A 22,071-nucleotide genomic window follows, 5' to 3' on the forward strand; every position below is an offset into this window, starting at 1 on the left:
GCAAGCAAAAGGAAAGAAATAAAGAAGATCAGAGCAGAAATATATGAAATTGAGAACATGAAAACAATCGAGAAAATCAACAAAACCAGAGAAGTTGGTTCTATCAGAAAATCAATAAGATTGATGGACCCTGAGTGAGGCTGACAAAAAAGAAGAGGAGAAAGGATGCAAATAAATAAAATCAGAAATAGAAGAAGAGACATAACCACTGACCCCACAGAAATAAAGGAAGTAATGAGAGGATACTATGAACAACTTTATGACAATAAACTCGACAATGCAGATGAAATGGACAACTTCCTAGAAAGGCATGAACAACCAACACTGACATGAGAAGTAACAGATGACCTGAACAAACTAATCACAAGTAAAGAAATTGAATCAGTTATTAAGAAGCTCCCCAAAAAGAAAAGCTCAGGACCAGATGGCTTCACATGTGAATTCTACCAAACATTCAAGGAAGCATTAGTACCAATCCTTCTCAAACTCTTCAAAAAATTGAAGAGGAGGGAAAGCTACCTAATTCATTCTATGTAGCCAACATCACCCTCATACCAAAGCCAGACAAAGATATTACAAGAAAAGAAAACTACAGACCAATCTCTCCAATGAATATAGATGCAAAAATCCTCAATAAAATTCTTGCAAATTGAATCCAGCTCCACATTAAAGAATTATACACCATGACCAAGTAGGATTCATACCAGGTATGCAAGGATGGTTCAACATAAGAAAATCAATTAATGTAATGTACCATATCAACAAATCAAAGCAGAAAAACCACATGATCATCTCAACTGATGCAGAAAAAGCATCTGATAAAATTCAACATCCTTTCTTGTTGAAAACACTTCAAAGGATAGGAACAGAAGGGAACTTCTTCAGCATAATAAAGGGAATATATGAAAAACTCACAGTAACATCATCCTCAATGGGAAAAAACTGAAAACTTTGCCGCTAAGATCAGGAACAAGGCAAGGATGTCCACTATCACCACTTGTTCTAGTTTGCTAGCTGCCAGAATACAACACACCAGAGATGGATTGCTTTTCAATAAAAGGGGATTTATTTCATTAAAAATGTATAGTTCTTTAGAGGAAGAGCAGCTAACTTTCAACTGAGGTTCTTTCTTTTGCGGGAAGGCACAGGGTGATTTCTGCTGGCCTTCTCTCCAGGCCTCTGGGTTCCGACAACTTTCCCTGGGGTGATTTCTTTCTTCATCTCAATGGGCCTGGGCTGAGCTGCTAGTGCTGAGATGAGGTATGCTGAGCTGCTTTGGCTGTGCTACATTGAGCTCTCTCATTTAAGTACCAGCCAATTAAATCAAACATCATTCACTGCAGCAGGCACACCCCCTAGCTGACTGCAGATGTAATCAGCAACAGATGACATTCACATGCAAATGGCTCATGTCCACAGCAACAGAATTAGGCACCTTCACCTAGCCAAGTTGACATCTGAATCTAACTACCACACCACTGTTATTCAACATTGCATTGTACATTCTAGCCAGAGCAATTAGACAAGAAAAAGAAATACAAGGCATCAAAACTGGAAAGGAAGAAGTAAAACTCTCACTGTTTGCAGATGATATGGTACTGTATGTGGAAAACTGTGAAAAATCCACAGCAAAACTACTAGAGCTGATAAATGAGTACAGCAAAGTGGCAGGTTACAAGATCAACACTCAAAAATCTCTAGTGTTTCTATACACTAATAATGAACAATCTGAGGGGGAAATCAAGAAAAAATTCCATTTACAATTACAACCAAAATAATAAAATATTTAGAAATAAATTTAACTAAGGACACCAAAGACCTATACAAAGAAAACTACAAGAAATTGCTAAAAGAAATCACAGAAGACCTAAATAAATGGAAGGGCATACCGCTCACGGATTGGAAGACTAAATATAGTTAAGATATCAATTCTACCTAAACTGATTTATAGGCTCAATGTAATACCAGTTAAAATCCCAAAAACTTACTTAGCAGAAATAGAAAACCCAATAACCAAATTTAACTGGAAGGTCAGGCAGGGTGCCCCAAATAGCTAAAAATATCTTGAAAAAGAAAAATGAAGTCAGAGGTTTCATACTACCTGACCTTAAGGCATATTATGAAGCTACAGTGGTCAAAACAGCATGGTACTCAAGAGGAACTGGAAGAGAAACTATTAAAAGTGGTTGACCAGAGACAAGACTGTAAGATAGGGTGGGAGAAAAGAGATACTTACTTCCCATTTTCAACCTTCTCTAGCATTTTGTTCCCTGGAAGTACACTTACTTGGATAATTAAAAACTTTTCAACTGTGTGGCTGTAGTTGACAACAACAGTACAAAGGACATTCACAACTGATTTGTGGGATTATGTACAATTTCTCTACTTATGTTTCAGTGTTGCTATAATAGTGATTTGACAATTAAAAATCAAGAAAGAGCAAAAAAGAAAGAAAAAAAAAGCATGGTACTGGCATAAAGATAGATATACCGACCAGTGGAATTGAATAGAGTGTTCAGATATAGACCCTCTCATCTATGGACAATTGATCTTTGATAAGGCAGTCAAGCCAACTCACCTAGTACAGAACAGTCTCTTCAATGAATGGTGCCTAGAGACTGGATACCCACATGAAAAAGAATGAAAAAGGATCCATATCTCATACCCTATTCAAAAATTAACTCAAAATGGATCAAAGACCTAAACTTTAGATCTAAGGCCATAAAATTTTTAGAAGAAATGTAGGGAAATATCTTATAAATCTTATAATAGGAGGCGGTTTCCTAGACCTTACACCCAAAGCATGCACACTGAAGAAAGAAATAGATAAATGGGAAGTCCTCAAAATTAAACACTTCTGTGCATCAAAGAAGTGGAGACAACCAAAGCAATAAACTGAGCTCCCAATCTTGGGGTTTGTTCACAGGACACTTAATTCCTCAAAGGACAGGCTAAGCCTACTTAAAATTAGGCCTAAGAGTCGCCCCCAAGAGAACCTCTTCTGTTGCTCAGATGTGGCCTCTCTCTCTCAGCCAATATGACAAGCAAATTCACTGCCCTCCCCTTCTCTACATGGCACATGACTCCCAGGGGTGCGGATCTTCCTGGCAATGTGGGACAAAAATCCTAGAATGCACTGGAACTCAGCATCAAGGGATTGAGAAAACTTTCTTGACCAAAAGGAGAAGAAAAGTGTCAATGGATGAGAAATTCCAAACAGAGTCAAGAGGTTATCCTGGAGGTTACTCTTACACATTAAACAGATATCACCTGTTTAGTTAAGGTGTAATGGAGGGGCTGGAGGGAATGGCTTGAAAATGGGGCGCTGTGCTCCAGCAGCCATGTTTCTTGAAGATGATTGTATGATGATATAGCTTATGCAAGGTGACTATGTGATTGTGAAAACCATGTGTCTGATGTTCCTTTTATCTACCTTATCAACAGACAAGTAAAACATATGGATTAAAAATAAATAATAGGGGAAACAATTATTAAAATAAATTTAGTAGATTGAAATGCTATTGATCAATGAAAGGGAAGTATAAGGGGTATGGTATATATGAATTTTTTTCTGTTTTCTTTTTCTTTTTCTGAATTGATGTAAATATTCCAAGAAATGATCATGATGATGAATATGCAACTATGTGATGATGTGATTTATTGATTATATAACAAGAATGAAAAGACCATATGGTAAGAATGTTAATATTTGCACGTGGTTATGTTTTATCTATTTTTAAAAAAAAGGTACAAGCCACTATAGCAAAGATAAAATGGAATTTTAAAATATGTTCAACTAATTGAAAAGAAGTCAGGAATAGAGGATGAAAAGAACGAAGAACAGAAGGGAGAAATGGAAAATAAATGTTAAGATAATAGATTTAGATCCATACATTGATACTTGCATAAAATGTAACCAATATCTTAAAATAGATCTAAACAGTCCATTAAATAACAGTGATTGTCAGATGAGATTTTTTAAAAAGCAAGATCCATTTATATGTTTTCTCTAAGCAATATGCATTAAATATAAAGACACCCAAAGGCTGCAATAAAAGGATAGCATATTCACTAGGACAGCTATAATCAAAAAGACATAATTAGTGTTGGAGAAGATGTGAGAAATTAGAGCTCTCATGCATTGCTGCTGGTAAAGTAAAATGATGCACGTGCTTGGAAAAACATTATGGCAGTTTCTCAAATGTTTAAACACAGAGTTAACATAAGGCTCAATAATTTCACTCCTAAGTATATTCCCAAGAGAACTGTAGACACATTTCCACATAAAAACGTATACACGAATATTCAGAGTACCATTATTCATCATACCAAAAAATCGAAAAAACTCAAATGTTCATAAACATGGATGAATAAAATGTGGAATACAAACTCTGAAATCTATTATATAACTACTTGCTATAATATACTTCAGAATTTATTGCTTTTTTGTATATATGTTATATTTCACAATAAAAATGTGATGTAACCATGCAAAGGAATATTAACAGCAATAAAAAGGAATAAAGTATTGATACATGCTAGATGGATGAAACCTGTAAATATGCTAAATAAAATAAGACAGAAACAAATGTCCACAAATTGGATGACTCCATCTATATGAAAAGTCCAGAATAAGCTAATCAATGGAGGCAAAAAGGTAGATTAGTGGTTGCCAGGAGGAGGGAGGGAGAAATGGGGAGTGACTGCTAATGCATAGGGAGTTTCTTTGTAAGGTGATGAAAGTGTTCTAAAAGTAGATAGCATTAATGGTTGTACAATTCTGTGAATATATTAAAGGCCACTGACCTTTACAACTGGAATGAGTGAAATGAATAATATGTAAATTATATCACAACGAAGCTGTTAAAAAGTTTTTAGATTAAAGGACTTCGAGGGAAAGTGGTGGAGTAAAGAGTTCCAGGACTCAGGATTTCCATTAAAACAACTATTAAACAGGCAAGAACTGTCTGAAATAACTATTTTGAAAATCCATAAGTCAAAAAAGAAAACTGTACAGAGCGCAAGGAAGAACAGGAGGAAGAGGCTGACACATTATGTTAAAGAGTAGTACATCGTTCTTTCCATGTGGCAACTACTGACACCCATTCTGCACTCTCGCCACTGTGTGGTCCAGTACCTGGCTAGCACAGTGGTGACAGAAAAGGACCTAAAAATCCTCTTCCCCAAGACAGGGGAGGGCACAACTGATCACTGCTCATGGCTTTTGAATTAGCAAATTTGGATCACTAGGGCCAGCCCTGACAGCAACTACTGTTTCAACCCAACCAGGACAAAGGTGGCAGCCATCATTTCAACCCCACCCCCAACAAAGGCAGCAATAGTCAGCCATGGTTTAAACCATCCCCAGATAGAGGTGGAGGCAGTGGAGATTTAAAGGCACAGAGCTTCCACAGGGCTGGGGAGACAGCTAAAGGGCTGCTTCAAGAAACTCTTGGCACACTTCCTGATCCCCTTCCCAGGGTACTTTGGAGCCAGCCTGTTCCCCCTTTGTGGGTGCCTGGCCTTGTTTTAGCTGGGAAAGATGGATTTGGATAAGTCCTCTCTGGGGTGCTCCTCTCCCAGAATTTGTCCTCTACACAAAAGCAACTTGAGACAACGAAAGAAGTATTAAAAAAAAAAAAAAAAAAAAGAGGCAGGCCGTCTGGAACAAAGGTCCACTGGCTTCAAACACCTGGGAGAGGGTATCTGTCTCCTAAGAAATCGAGGGGACAACCAAACACCTGTAAACAGGGAACTTTAAAACAACTAACAAGCAAGAGCCCAGGACAGCCCAGAAAGAAAGGGGAAAACATGCACAATGCATTTGCCTAGGGCAGACCTTCCTGACAGGAGAGCTGAAGCTCAGGAAAATTTGTCTAATCACCGGCTAGTCACAAAACAAAGAAATCAGACATCTCAGGGAATAAATCTCAGAATCAACATTTTAAAATGAAGAAATGTACAGTGTGCAACAAAACAGTACAAGACAAGCAAAGAAACAGGAAAAGATAGCACATCTAAAAGAAGAGAATAATAATATAGAAAGTATCAATGAACAAGATCAGAAGGCGAATGTACTGAAAAAAGCCTTCTTAAAAAAAAATCTTAAAAATACTAACAGACATGAAGAAACATATACAAAAAGAACTAGAGATGGTCAGGGAAACAAAGAATAAACAATAAGAGAGTTTTAGCAAAGAGACAGAAATTTTAAAAAGGAACAAAACAGAGCTTGTTCATGGAATGGTTTTAAGAACAGATCGAAACTGGCAGAAGGATGAACTGCTGCAATTGAGGACCAAACACTTGAAATGAATGAGGCAGTGAAGCAGAAAGAAAAAAGCAAAAATAGCTTATGATAGCTCTGGGACACTATCAAATATACCAATTATGCATTATGAAGTCTCAGAAGAAGAATGAGAGAAAGGAGTTGAGGGAATAGTTAAATAAATAATGGCAGAGAATTTCCCAAACTTAGCAACTGACATGACTATGCACATTCAAGAACCTCAGAGAATACCAAACGGTATAAATATGAAGAGAAACACACTGTCATATACTGATCACACTATCAAATGTAAACGACAGGGAGAGTTTCAAAAGCCGCAAGAGAAAAACAAGGTGTTACACCCAATTAGAGTGAGTGCTGATTTCTCATCAGAAACCACAGAGACAAGAAGACAGTAAGTTGAAATACCTAAAGTGCTAAAAGAAAACAAATGCCAACCAAGAATTTTATCTCCAGCAAGACTTTCTTTCAAAATGAGAGCAAGATTAAGGCATTCTCAGATAAACAAAAGCTGAGGAAGTACATCATCACAACACCTGCCCTAGAAGCAAGGCTAAAGGGAATTATTCATACCAAAAGGAAAGAACACTAGACAGTGGTTCAGAGCAGCATAAAGAATAAAGACCTACAGAAATGGCAACCATTTGTGTAATTATAAGTGCCTTTATTACTGCATTTTATTGTTTGGTATGTAATACCACTTCTTACTTCCTAAAAGGACTAAAATGCAAATGTGTAAAAATTAATGAAGGGCGAAGTGGGGTGGATTGAATTCAACCCTGCTCCATGGGAAAAGATACAGGACAGGGACAGAAGGGCCAGGGCTGTGGTCTGAGGAGAGTGGTCGAAGAGGGTCTCCAGGGATTCTTGGGAAAAAGAGAGGCAGGGGGAGCAGGACAGAGACAGTAGAGTGGGTCTGATTGGTTGTGATCCCCCCAGGGTGGGCTGTGGCACGCAAGGAAATACAGATCCAGGGGGACTAACCATCCCAGCAGCACTGGCAGGGAATCCAGAGATGTGCGTGGCCATCCATTGTGAACATCCAGGCCCCTCACGTGCTAGGAGCAGTCACACAGCCAGGTGCAACTATGAGTGAGCAGCAGACCTTCCAAGTGCCTGGTGCTACAAATCAGCTACTCCCCTAAGGGCTGCTGTCAGCTCTCTCATACCATGCCTAGGGACCAGCCATTCCACAGCCACCAGGAACAGCTCCCCTGCTGCACTTGACATCTTCCCAGCTAGCTGCTCAAGTTAGGGAGGGGCAAGCCTGAAGGAGGAAGGTGACTCAAAAGCATCACCTGTTAGGAAGAATCAAAAGCATCACCTGTTAGGAAGAAACAGTAATTGCAGGCTGGCAAACTCCCTGTATGGCTAGCATTGTTTATAAAACATGTTTTTCTATATATTTTCATTGTAAGTATTATTTTTTCTTTACATTTTTATATATATTTATATACCTCCATTTTTATTGATTTTATTTTTTATTTTTAAATTTTCTCTCCCTTCTATGGGCACCAGAATGAGTTCATTCTCAATAAACTTGGGGTGTCTCCTTCGGACTTTGGGGCCTACTACTGCTGAGGTGTGTTTACTTTTATATTTATTGATTTTTCTCATATATATATTTGGGGGGGGTGGCCTGGAAATTGAGCCCAGGTCTCTCATGTGACAGGCAACTTCTGTACATGGGTAGTTCAGCTATGAACCCCTGCCAGGCTTTTAACAGACCCTCAAGTAGAACTGCACCCCCTACAAACTGGGCCTTGGTTTGATGGTGAATTACTGACAAACCAAGTGCAAAAGGGAACCTTCAATGCAAAATCAAGTAAATTCAAAATTTTAGATAAGTTAAAGTAACCAACTTATAAAATAACCATGTTTAGATAATCAAATAGCCCGAGCACAATAGAAAATCGAAAAGCACATGAGGATCCAAGCAGAAATGGCCCAGCCAAATGATTCAATCAAACCAACAAAGAAGACAAAGAATATGGAACAACTACTCAAGGATATTGATAAAGAAATAAAAGGCATCAGGAAGACACTAGAAGAGCATAAGGAAGAATTCAGGAGGTTAAACAGAAAAATGGCAGATTTCACAGAAATGAAAGATACAGTACACCAAATAAAAATTATACTGGAGACATACAATAGCAGATTCAAAGAAGCACAAGGAAGAATAAGTGAGCTGGAAGATAGAACAACAGAAGTAGAGTGCACAAAAGAATAAATGGCAAGAACGATAGAAAAAATGCAACTGGATCTTAGGGAAATGAAGGACAACAAGAGGTACAAAAAATGTAAGAATTACTGGTGTCCCAGAAGGAGAAAAATAAAGGGTTGGGAAAGTTAGTCAAAGATATAATTGGAGAAAACTTCCCAACCCTTATAAAAGATGCAAATATGTACATCAAAGAGACCCAGAGAACTCCAAATAGAATAAATCTGAAAAAGCCCAGTCTAAGACTAATTCTAATCAAACTATCAAGTGTTGGAGAGAAACAGAAAGTCCTGAAAGCAGCACGAGAAAAGGAATCTACTATATGCAAGGGAAAACAAGTAAATCTGACTTTAGACTATTCAACAGGCACTATGGAAGCAAGAAAGCAGTGGTATATTTTTAAGATCCTGACTGAGAAAGGCTTTCAACCAATAATTCTTTTTTTAATAATCTTACATAGGATTTTTTTAATTAAACATAACAATATACAAGCACACACATTCTTACCATACGATCGTTCCATTCTTGATATATAATCAATAACTCATCACATAGTTGTATATTCACCACAATGATCATTTCTTAAAACATTTGCATCAATTCAGAAAAAGAAAACAGAAAAAAATTCATACATATCATACCCTGTACCCCTTCCTTTCACTGATCATAGCATTTCAATCTGCTACATTTATTTTAACATTGGTTCCCCCTATTATTTATTTATTTTTAATCCATATGTTTTACTCATCTGTCAATAAGGTAGATAAAAGGAGCATCAGACACAAGGTATTCACAATCACACAGTCATACTGCAAAAGCTATATCATCATACAATCATCTTCAAGAAACATGGCTACTGCTACTGGAACACGACTCTACATTTTCAGGCCGTTCCCTCCAGCCTCTCCATTACACCTTAACTAAAAAGGTGATATCTATATAATGCGTAATAATCTCCAGGATAACCTCTCAACTCTGTTTGGAATCTCTCAGCCATTGACACTTTATTTTGTCTCATTTTGCTCTTCCCCCTTTTGTTCAAGAAGGTTTTCTCAATCCCTTGATGCTGAGTTCCAACTCATTCCAGAATTTCTGTCCCACATTGCCAGGAAGCTCCACACCCTTGGGAGTCATGTCCCACGTAGAGAAGTGGAGGGCAGTCAGTTTGCTTTTCATGTTGGCTGAGAGAGAGAGGCCACATCTGAGCAACAGAAGAGGTTCTCTTGGGGGTGGCTCTTAGGACTAATTTTAACTAGGCTTAGCCTATCCTTTGCAGGGTTAAGTTCCATATGAACAAACCCCAAGACTGGGGACTCAGCCTATTGCTTTGTCAATGAGAATATTTATCCAGCCATGTTATCCTTCAAAATTGGGGGAGAGATTAAAATCTTCAAGGATAAAGAGAGACTGAGAGAACTAGTCAACAAGAGACTAGCCCTACAAGAAATACTAAAGGGAGCCCTGTCCACTGATAAAAAAGACAGGAGAGGCAGAGCTGAAGGAGAGCACAGAATTGAAGAATATGAGTAAAGGTAATTTAAAGGAAAAGAAAGACAGAAGGAAAATAATATACAGATCTGATATATAAAAACTAAAGTACAAGATGGTAGAATCAAGAACTGCTTTTACAATAATTACTTTGAATGTAAATGGAATAACCTCACAAATTAAAAGATACAGCTGACAGAATGGATCAAAAAACATAATCCATCTTTATGCTGCTTACAAGAGAAGCATCTTAGATTCAAGGACACAGTTAGATTGAAAGTGGAAGGATGGAAAAAGGTTTTCTATGCAAGCTGTAACCAAAGGAAAGCAGGAGTAGCTATACTACTATCCAACAAAATAGACTTTATATGTAAAGACATCATAAGAGACAAAGGACACTATATATTAATAAAAGGTACAATTCACAAGGGAAGAAATAACAATCATAAATGAGTATGTTCCCAATCAAGGAGCTCCAAAGTACATGAAGTAGACATTGGAAAAACTGAAGGGAGCTACAGACATATCAACAGTAACAGTGGGACACTTCAATACACCACTCTCTGCTAGACAGAACAACCACACAGAGGATCAACAAGGAAATAGAGAACCTAAATGATAAGATAAGTTAATTAGATCTAATGGACATATTTAGTTCATTACATCCCAAAACAGACCAGGATATGCATTCTTCTCTAGTGCAGACGATCTATTTCCAGGATAGATCATATACTGGGACATAAACTAAATCTCTATAAATTTAACAAGATTGAAATTATTCAAAGCACTTTCTCTGATCACAGTGGAATGAAGCCGGAAATTAATAATCACCAAAGAACCACAGCTTTCATAAATACATGAAGATTAAACAACACACTCTTAAATAATCGTAGGTCAAGGAAGAAATTGCTAGAGAAACCAGTAAATATCTGGAGACGAATAATAATGAGAATACAACATATCAAAACTTATAGGATGTGAAAAAAAAATAAAAAGAAAAAAACTTAAGGGATGTGGCAAAAGCAGTGCTGAGAGAGAAATTTATTGCCCTAAATGCCTATATTAAAAAAACAAGATTGAGCAAAATGAGGATTTAACCACTCACCTGGAGAATTTAGAGAAAGAACAGCAAACTAACACCAAAGAAAATAAAAGAAGAGAAATAATAAAGACTAAAGCAGAAATAAACAAACTGGAGAACAATAAAACTACAGAAAGAATCAACAAGTAAAAAGACAGTTCTTTGAAAAAATTAATAAAATTGATGTCCCCTAGCTAGACGAACAAAGAAGAAAAGAGAGAGAATACAAATAAATAAAAAACAGAAATGAGAATGGGGTTGTAACCACAGATCATGAAGAAATTTTTTAAAAATCATAAGAGAATATTATGGACAACTATATGTCAACAAACTAAATAACTTAGATGAAATGAACAAATTCTTAGAAATACACAACTTACCTACACTGACACAAAAAGAAATAGAAGATCACAACAAACCAATTACAAGTAAAGAGATGACTGATTGTCATAAAAAATCTTCCCACAAAAAAAAAAAAAAAAAAAAAAAAAAAGCCCAGGACCGGATGGCCGCACAGGAGAATTTCATCAAACTTTTCAAAAAGAACTGACACCAATCCTGCTCGAATTCTTCCAAAAAACTGAAGAAAAAGGAACACTACATAACTCATTTTATGAAGCGAACATCACTCTAATATCAAAATCAGATAAAGACAATACAAGAAAAGAAAACTACAGACCAATATTCCTAATGCACATAGATACAAAAATCCTTAGCAAAATACTAGCAAATCATACCCAATGCCAGATTGAAAGAATTATACATCATGATCAAGTAGGATTCATTCCAGAAATGCAAGGGTAGCTCAACACAAGAAAATCAATCAATGTAATCCAGCACATTAATAAATTGAAAGGGAAAAATCACATGATCGTATCAATTGATGCTGAAAAAGCATTCAACAAAATCCAGCATCCTTTCACAATAAAAACACTTCAGTGTCAGGCAACAAAGGAAACTTTCTAAATATAAAGAGCATATATGAAAAACCCATAGCCAGCATCATACTTAATGGTGAGAAATTGAAAGCATTCCCCTTGAGATCAGGGATGAGACAAGGATACCCATTGTCACCACAATTACTCAACAATGTATTAGAAGTACTAGCTGAAGTAACTAGACAGGAGAAAAAAACAAAAGCATCCAAATAGGAAGGGAAGAAGTAAAACTTTCATTACTTGCAGAAGACATGATCCTATACTTAAGAAAATCCAGACAAATCTATAGTAAAATTTCTTGAGCTAATAAATTCAGCAAAGTGGAAGGACACAAGATTAATGTACAAAAATCAATAACGCGTCTACACACAAGCAATGACATATCTGAGATGACACCTAAGGAAAAAATTCCATTCAGAATAGTGACCAGAAGAATTACATATCTAAGAATAAGTCTAACCAGGGACTTATACATGGAAAATTCAAAAAATTCCTAAAAGAAATTAAAAATGACCTAAACAGATGGAAAGATGTTCCATGCTCATGGATAGGAAGGTTGAATAACATCTAGATGTCAATTCTACCCAAACTGATCTACAGATTCAATGCAATACAGATAAAAATCCTAAGAACCTACCTCGAAGACTTAGAAAAACTGCTTATCAAATTTATATGGAGAAAACAATTCTTGACTTCCGGGTCAAGATGGCGGCTTAACAACGTGCGCATATTAGTTCGTCCTTCAGAACAACTACTAAATAACCAGAAACAGTACAGAACAGTTCCTGGAACCACGATAGTGACCGGACACACAGCGTACCCCAGTCTGGACCAGTTGGACCGGCTGCGAGCACCCCCCAGAACCGTGAGTTCCCAAAATTGCGGTGGCCAGCGCCCATCCCCCACAGGCCGCTTCCCACAGGGGAAAGGAAAGGACTTTACCAGCAGCAGGGACTGGGCACAATCAAATGCCAATTGTGGAACTAATTAACAAATTTTGACTACTAAAAATAGGCCCCAGCTTCGGTGAACCTGATCAAAGCAGAGGTTGCTCATTTTTGCCCCGGTGCCAAGGGGGCAGGACTGACAGAAAAAGGGGGGAAAAAGAAAGAAGGAAACAGAGGTTTTGTGGCTGTGTATCTACAAAGGTTTGACTGCCTCTGGACACAGCAGTAGTCCTTTTCAGGCTGCAACTGCCCCAGGCATAGGCAGAAGTGAGCTCTTTTGGGGGCTTATCTGGAGCTTGTGCCTTCCCCAGGAGAGGGGTAAAGCCCCACCCAGGTGGAATCCCTCCATCAAGGAATTCAGACCCCAGGGTTTGGTAATTTGAAGCCACTAAAACCAGCCTACAACCTCTCCTCTGTCTCCACCACGCCCCCAGCAGGGAGAGTCTGCCAAAGTTAAAGGTATCGCATCATCTTATGCTGGTGGGACCTGCAGTCAGACAAGCGCCACACACAGGACAGGATAAGAAAAACAGAGTCCAGAGACTTCACAGGAAAGTCTTTCAACCTGCTGGGTCTCACCCTCAGGGAAAACCAACGCAGGTGAGTCTTTCCTCCTGATAGGAGGCCAGTTTGGTCTGGGAAAATCTGGCTGGGGTCTATAATACCTAAATAGACCCTCCTAAGTGTGTGTGGGGGAAAGGCACCACACAAGCAGGGCAAGAAACAAGAAAACAAGAACCGAAAAATTCTCCTCTGTTAAACAAAACTTAAGCTAAAGGTCCACATAAAGCTGAACGGAATGTCAAAGAACAGAGAGACAACAAATTCATCCAGCAAGAAAACCCTAGAAAAAGAAGCGAAAGCAATCTCCAGAATAAACTAATTAAGGTAATTAAATGCCTAGACACTAGCAAAAAATAACAAATCACACTAGGAAAATTGAAGATATGGCCCAGTCAAAGGAACAAACCAACAATTCAAATGACATACAGGAGCTGAAACAATTAATTCAGAATGTACGAACAGACATGTAAAACCTCATCAAAAACCAAATCAATGAACTGAGGGAGGATATAAAGAAGGCAAGGAAAGAACAAAAAGAAGAAACTGAAAGTCTGGAAAAACAAATCACAGAACTTATGGGAATGCAAGACACAGTAGAAGAGATGAAAAAAACAATGGAAACCTACAATGGTAGATTTCGAGAGACAGAACATAGGATTTCTGAACTGGAGTACGGAACATCTGAAATCCAACAAGAAACAGAAACTATAGGAAAAAAAATGGAAAAATATGAGCAGGGACTCAGGGAATTCAAAGACACTATGAAGTTCATGAATATACGTGTTGTGGATGTCCCAGAAGGAGAAGAGAAGGGAAAAGGAGGAGAAAAACTAATGGAGGAAATTATCACTGAAAATTTCCCAACTCTTATGAAAGACTTAAAATTACAGATCCAAGAAGTGCAGCATACCCCAAAGAGAATAGATCCAAATAGACATACTCCAAGACATTTAATAATCAGAATGTCAGAGGTCAAAGAGAAAGAGAGAATCTTAAAGCAGCAAGAGAAAAGCAATCCATCACATACAAGGGAAGCCCAATAAGACTATGCACAGATCTCTCAGCAGAAACCATGGAGGCGAGAAGACAGTGGGATAATATATTTAAATTATTAAAAGAGAAAAACTGCCAACCAAGAATTCTATATCCAGCAAAATTGTCCTTCAGAAATGAGGGAGAAATTAAAACATTTTCAGACAAAACGTTTGTCTGAACTGAGAGAATTTGTGACCAAGAGACCAGATCTGCAAGAAATACTAAAGGGAACACTAGAGACAGATATGAAGACAGAAGAGAGAAGTGTGGAGAAGAGTGTAGCAAGGAAGACTATGAGTAAAGGTAAAAAGAAGGAAAATTAGATATGACATATAAAATCTAGAAGGCAAAATAGTAGAAGAAAGTACTACCCATGCAGTAATAACACTGAATGTTAATGGATTAAACTCTCCAATCAAAAGACATAGTCTGGCAGAATGGATTAAAAAACAGGACTCATCTATATGCTGTTTCTACTCAAAGGTCACAAGGCCAAGGACACAAATGGACATTTACACACCAATGTTTATAGCAGCATTATTAATAATTACCAAGAGATGGAAACAGCCAAAATTTCCATCAACAGACAGTTGGCTAAACAAACTGTCACATTTACATAAGATGGAATATTATGCAGCTGTAAGACAAAATAAAGTTTCGAAGTATGTAACAACATGAATGGACCTTAAGGACATTATACTGAGTGTGATTAGCCAGAAACAAAAGGACAAATACTATATGGTCTCACTGATATGAACTGACATTAGTGAATAACCTTGGAATATTTCCTTGGTAACAGAGACCATCAGGAGATAGAAATAGGGTAAGATATTGGGTAATTGGAACTGAAGGGATACAGATTGTGCAACAGGACTGAATATAAAAACTCAGAAATGGACAGCACAATATTACTTAACTGTAATACAATTATGTTAAAACACTGAATGAAGCTGCATATGAGAATGATAGAGGGTGGAGGGCTGGAGCATAAATGAAATCACAAAGAAAGATAGATGATAAAGATTGAGATGGTGTAATCTAGGAATGCCTAGAGTGTATAATGATAGTGACTAAATGTACAAATTTAAAAAATGTTTTTACATGAGGAAGAACAAAAGAATGTTATTACTGCAGTGTGCTGAAAATAGATGGTATTTAATATTTTAAAATTTTAACTAATGTCTGAGACTAAAGCAAAAAATGTTTATTTGGTACAAATCTATACTTCGACTAGCACATCTCCTAATATAACTTTGTGGATAGTTGATTGAACACCTTAAGTACATGGAACTTTGTATAGGACATGAGATTTTGTTGGTCTGTCCAGGTGATGCCCTGATGAATCCCAGAGCAACTTGATCAATGACTGGAAAAGTATTTGCAAAGTCCCCTTCGGGGAATGCTGAGAACGTGGGAAAACTCAACTTCCCCAAGTTGAATTCTTGATATTCTCACAAGCAGTGTGGACAACCAAAGCTATAGGCTGAGCCCCCAGTCTTGGGGTTTGTTCATATGAAACTTAACTCCACAGGGGATAGGTCAAGCCTACTTAAAATTAAGCCTAAGAGTCACCCTCAAGAGAACCTCTTTTGTTGTTCAGATGTGACCTTTCTCTCCAGCCAACACAGCAAGCAGACTCACCATCCTCCCCCTGTCTACGTGGGACATGACTACCAAGGGTGTGGATCTTCCTGGCAGCGTGGGACAGAAATCCCAGAATGAGCTGAGATTCAGCATCAAGAGACTGAGAAAAACTCTTGAATGCGCTGAGACCCAGCATCAAGGGATTGAGAAAACCTTCTCGACCAAAAGGGGGAAGAATGAAATGAGATAAAGTGTCAATGGCTGAGAGAATCCAAACAGAGTCGAAAGGTTATCCTGGAGGTTATTCTTACGCATTAAGTAGATATCACCTTGTTATCCAAGATGTAATGGAGAGGCCTCAGGGAACTGCCTGAAAATGTAGAGCTGTGTTCCAGTAGCCATGTTTCTTGATGATGATTGTATAATGATATAGCCTTCACAATGTGACTGTGTGATTGTGAAAACCTTGTGTCTGATGCTCCTTCTATCTACCTTGTCAACAGATGAGAGGAACATATGGAATAAAAATAAATAATAGGGGGAACAAATGTTAAAATAGATTTAGTTTGAAATGCTAGTGATCAATGAAAGGGATCAGTAAGGGGTATGGCCTGTAAAATTTTTTTTTCTGTTTGTTATATTTTTCTGTTGTCTTTCTATTTCTTTTTCTGAATTGATGCTAATGTTCTGGGAGATGATCATGATGATGAATATCCAACTATGTGATGATATTGTGAATTGCTGAGAATACGTATTGGGAATGTTTGTTTCTTTTAATTTTTTTAATTTAAAAAAACTTATATGGAAAGGAAAGAGACCTCAAATAGCTAAAGACATCCTAAAAAAAGAAGAACAAATGGGGAGGTCTATCACATCCTGACTTTGAAGCTTACTATAAAGCCACAGTGGTCAAAACAGCATGGTACTGGCACAAAGATAGAAGGACTGACCAGTGGAATAGAATCAAGAGCGCAGAAATTGACCATCAATCTTTGATAAGGCCCACAAATCCACTGAATTGGGGCAGAATAGTCTTTTCAATAAATGGGCACAGTAGAATTGGATTTCGAAACCCAAAAGAATAAAAGAGGACCCCTACCTTATACCCTATAAAAAATTTATTCAAAATGGATCAAAGACCTAAATGTAAGAGCCAGTCCCAGAACTTCTTGAAAAAAAAAATGTATGGAAACATCTTCAAGATCTAGTTATAGGAGGTAGCTTCTCAAACTTTACACCTAAAGTACAAGCTGTGAAAGAAAAAATAGACAAATGGGAACTCCTTAAGATCAAGAGCTTCTGTGCTTCAAAGGACTTTTTAAAAAGTTGAAGAGGCTGCCAACTCAATGGGAGAAAATATTTGGAAACCACATGTAGTTAGATTCAGTTGTCAACTTGGCCACGTGAAGGAACCTAGTTCTGTTGCTGTGGACATACGCCAATGGTATGTGAACCTCATCTGTTGCTGATTACATCTGTAGTTGGCTAGGAGGCATGCCCGCTGCAATGAATGACCTGTGACTTAATTGGCTGCTGCTTAAATGAGAGAGTGCAACGTAGTACAGTCAAAGCAGCTCAGCATACCTCATCTCAGCACTTGCAGCTCAGCCCAGGCCTTTGGAGATACAGAAAGGAATCACCCCGGGGAAAGTTGTTGGAACCCAGAGGCCTGGAGAGAAGGCCAGCAGAGATTACCCTGAGCCTTCCCATATAAGAAAGAACCTCAGATGAAGGTTAGCTGCCTTTCCTCTGAAGAACAAACAAAATAAAACGCTTTTATTAAAAGCCAATCCATCTCTTGTGTGTTGCATTCCGGCAGCTAGCAAACTAGAACGCCACGTATCTAATAAAGGCTTGATATGCTGTATACACAAAGAAATTATACAGCTCATCAACAAAAGAACAAACAACACAATTATAAAATGGGCAGAGAAAATGAATAGGCACTTTTCTGAAGAGCAAATACAGATGGTTAAAAAGCACATGAATAGCTGCTCATCTTCATTGCCTATCAGGGAAATACAAATTAAGGTGACAATGAGGTATCACCTTACACCTATAAGAATGGCTGCTATTAAACAAACAGGAAACTATAATGTTGGAGAGGATGCAGAGAAATTGTAACACTTATTTACTGTTGGTGAGAATGTAAAATGGTTCAGTCATTGTGGAAATCAGTTTTGCGATTCCTCAGAAAACTAAATATTGACTTGCCCTATGACCTGGCAATACCATTACTAGGTATATACCCAGAAGACTTGAGGGCAGTGACATGAACAGACATTTGCACACCGATGTTCATAGCAGCACTATTCACAATTGCCAAGAGATGAAAACAATCCAGGTGCCCATCAACAGACGAGTGGATAAACAAAATGTAGTATTTACATACAATGAAATATTATGCAGCATTTAGACAAAATGATGTCCCAAAACATATTACAGAGTGGATGAACCTTGAGGACATAACACTGAGTGAAATAAGTCAGACAGAAAAGGATAGATACTGTATGATTCCATTAGTATGACTCTGATAGAGCCGTCAGTGTTTTGGAGCAGCTAGAAGGAAAAACCTGAATTGAGGGCACGGTAGCCCATGACAAATTCTGGGAACTTTTCTGTAGCTGTTTGTTGAAGTATGCTTTATAAATTACTGCTTTATTTTCTTTGTGTGTGTGTGTGTGTGTGTGTGTGTGTGTATATATATGTGTGTGTGTGTGTTATATTTTACAATTTAAAAAGTTTTTTAAAAAAATCTATAGGCAGTTATAGTAATTTTAGAAAAAATAAATTCCTGAAATCAAATATTCAAAAATATTTAGCAACACAGCTCACTATTATAACAAAGCTGATATTTATAGTAACTTTCTACTTGATATTTTGAGAACAGTTTTGATAGTTAATCAAATGGTATTTAAAATACTGCTTAATATTTAGAATTCAAGTAACTCTAATATCTTATTTATAGATTTCTTTTTCTTCCTTGTTTTAATTTTAAATTGGTCTATGAAACATATTGTTCAAACAGGTTTTACAATGATTACTTAGATTTTTTTTAAATATGCCTATAGATAAGGTAACTAACATATCCATTTTAGGTGGTTAAGATTTCCATATATTATTTGTAAAAATATTTGTATATTCATATTTTCCTGAAATCAGGAAAATATTGAGTAACATAGGTCATTATATAGCAATGCAGATATTTGTAAGAACTTTCCTCTTGATAATTTTGAGAACATTCACAGTTTTGACAGCTTTTTCTGGGATTTTATCTTAATTTCATTTCTTAGCCTCTGAATGTCTTTTAGGACTCCAGTAAGAGGATTAAGACCCACCTTTATTTAATGAGGTGGGACACATCTCAATTGAAATAATCTAAGCAGAGGGTCCCACTCACAGTAGGTCTGCATCCACAAGAATGGTTTAAAAGAGCATGACCTTTTCTGGGGTCCATACAACTTCTTCACATAATGAAGCCCATAACAGCAAAGGAAATTAACATGGATGTACTATTAGCACCTAACACTCAGACCCAATTCAAGTTTTGCCTTCTGTCCCATCATGTTCTTTATAATAAAAGAATCTAGTTCAAATTAAGTGCTTCATTTAGCTGTCATGTATCTTGAATTTTCTTCAAATTGTAACTGTCCTCAGTCTTTCCTTGATTTTCATGACATTCTCACTTTTGAAGATTATAGTCCAGTTTATTATGCACAATTCCCTTAATTTGGATTTGTCTGATATTACCTCAAGATTAGATTGATGATTTGTGCCTTTGTCTGTACTCAGAGACTCAACCATCATCTTGAATGCAAACCATTTCCCATGACCAAGGGAAAATAAGTGAACTCTGGAGGATCACTGGAAATTAGATGCGAAGCCAAAAGTGAGACACATCACTTCTGCTCACGTCTCATGGGTGAAAAAGTCACATGGCCCCACCAAAACACAAGGAGGCCATGAAATACAGTCCTACTATGCACTAAATAAAGGGTAAGTTAGAAATACTGGTGAACAGCATGTATGACAAGCACAGGAATGAAGGGTAAATGTGGATTATTCATATAACATAGAACAATTAAAATTTCTATATATATCTATATACATGAAAAAAAAGTTCCCCACTAGTATGTAAGCTCCATAAGGGTAACTACTTTTTTTTCTGATTTGCTCATAGCTTACTCCCAGCAGCAACAATTGCCTAACACGTAGCAGGTATTCATTTTTGTTGAATGAATGAATGAATCTGGAAAAACCAGGATTCAGAACTACATACATGCTTTTAAAAACACAAAATAGTACAACATATGATTTATAGCTTAGCTATTAAAAACATGGTTTAGAGGGACTCACCATATTTATTATACTAGTTTCCTTAGGGAAATAAAGAAAGGAACAGGACTAAGAAAGGGAACAAAGGGAATCTAAATTTTATCTGTGAATTCACTCTCTTCTCATCTATATTATGTTTTTACATATATAGGCTATATATATTTACTACATATGTATGAATAAAAACTGAAAAATTGTTAACATTTGTTAATTCAGAAAAGATTTTTTTAATTTTCTATCATTTTAGAGCTTTACAAAAAGTTTATTAGAGAAACAATCCTACTTTAATATCCCAGTGAACAAGAACTTCTCATATTGTTCCACCTATGTTCTTTTATGTGAATATGTCTTCTGGAGAAAGAAAGGAAATCTGGGAAATAATCCTTAGGAACTCAAAATACATTGATGCCTTTATGAGGCCTTTCAAGGCTTTATCTTGAAAATTCTTGATAATATGGCATTAACATCCACAATATTTCTTTTCTTTGTTCACTATTAAACACACAGACTTAAATCCATTTCTTTCTACTCAAAAATGTAGATAAAATTTACCCTTCTAGGAAGATATGCCCTCTTTACTCTATGAGTGCACATACTCCCCTCAACTAATCATACTACAGGATATTCCAGTTTGGGAAGAAGAGCCAAAGAGTCACTATAAAGTTTTTTCTGGAATAAAAGTGAAAGAAAGCAGCACACAGGAGAGGAGTACTCTGAACTTAACCTTGACCTTCCCCAGTAACAGTGACTAATTTTTCTACTACAATTCTAAATAAAATCATATATCTCAAACCAACTATTACTAAAACAGTAATATCCTCTTCCCTAAAAGAAGGGGTCTTCTAAAGATCAAAGTGTGAGCAAACTTTTTTTATTAAATATAATACATGGCAGAATACATTAGCATACCACAAGTATATGGAGATAAGTCTAGAGATGAATCAATAAATATAATGGAGATGCTATATACAATTATTTTTAAAGGTTATGCTAAATATGGATCTTAAAAATATTCTAAATAACAGAAATTTTAGATAATAAAAACTAGTCAATTAAAAAATCTTACCTTTTAGTTTTCATCTGATCCCTCAGTTTGCTGTACATCTCCAGGACTTGAAAGAGAAGGAACACAAAGAACACAGCATTATCTAGTAATCAAAGCTAAAAGAACTGCATCAAGAGAACCACTCTATTTCCAATTCCTCACCTGGAAGACACAGCATTAATTTATCAACAGTGGCAGAAATATTTCTCTGTTGTAGTCGACACTGCTTCAGCTCTTCCATTGCTATTACCAGCTTGGCAAGAGGGAAAAAAAACTGAATTATGCCAATAGCTACAAATAAAAAGCTTTCAGTCACATTTTTCCATCATGTATTCAAATTCATCAGAAAATTCCAATTTTTCATAGTAAGAACTTCCAAAGCAGACTAAAGAAATGCCTTTTGCCTTTCCCAACCAGTAAACATTTCTGCAGCTTCCCACTTTCTTCCCAAGATACTACATAAGATGAAATTCTAAACTACAGGGGCTATCCAGGGGAAAACCTTTTAAAATTCCATATTGTGCTGGTTTGAAACTGTTAGGTA

At 36.9% G+C, this 22,071-nt stretch overlaps 1 protein-coding gene across 5 annotated transcripts in view; it reads right to left on the reverse strand.

The window, feature by feature from the left end:
- The window catches only part of EXOC6B (exocyst complex component 6B), an 870,074-nt gene that overhangs the window by 666,665 nt on the left and 181,338 nt on the right, over nt 1–22,071 (reverse strand). For all 5 annotated transcript variants that reach the window (XM_077134552.1, XM_077134551.1, XM_077134550.1 and 2 more), the window contains exons 4-5: nt 21,690–21,780; nt 21,549–21,594 (exon numbers count right to left, since the gene is read on the reverse strand). In XM_077134552.1, coding sequence (XP_076990667.1) covers nt 21,549–21,594; nt 21,690–21,780 — 137 coding nt within the window. The remainder of the gene's footprint in view (nt 1–21,548; nt 21,595–21,689; nt 21,781–22,071) is intronic.

The sequence above is a fragment of the Tamandua tetradactyla genome, chromosome 17 (assembly GCF_023851605.1).
Source record: "Tamandua tetradactyla isolate mTamTet1 chromosome 17, mTamTet1.pri, whole genome shotgun sequence".
NCBI classification, from domain to species: Eukaryota; Metazoa; Chordata; class Mammalia; order Pilosa; family Myrmecophagidae; genus Tamandua; species Tamandua tetradactyla.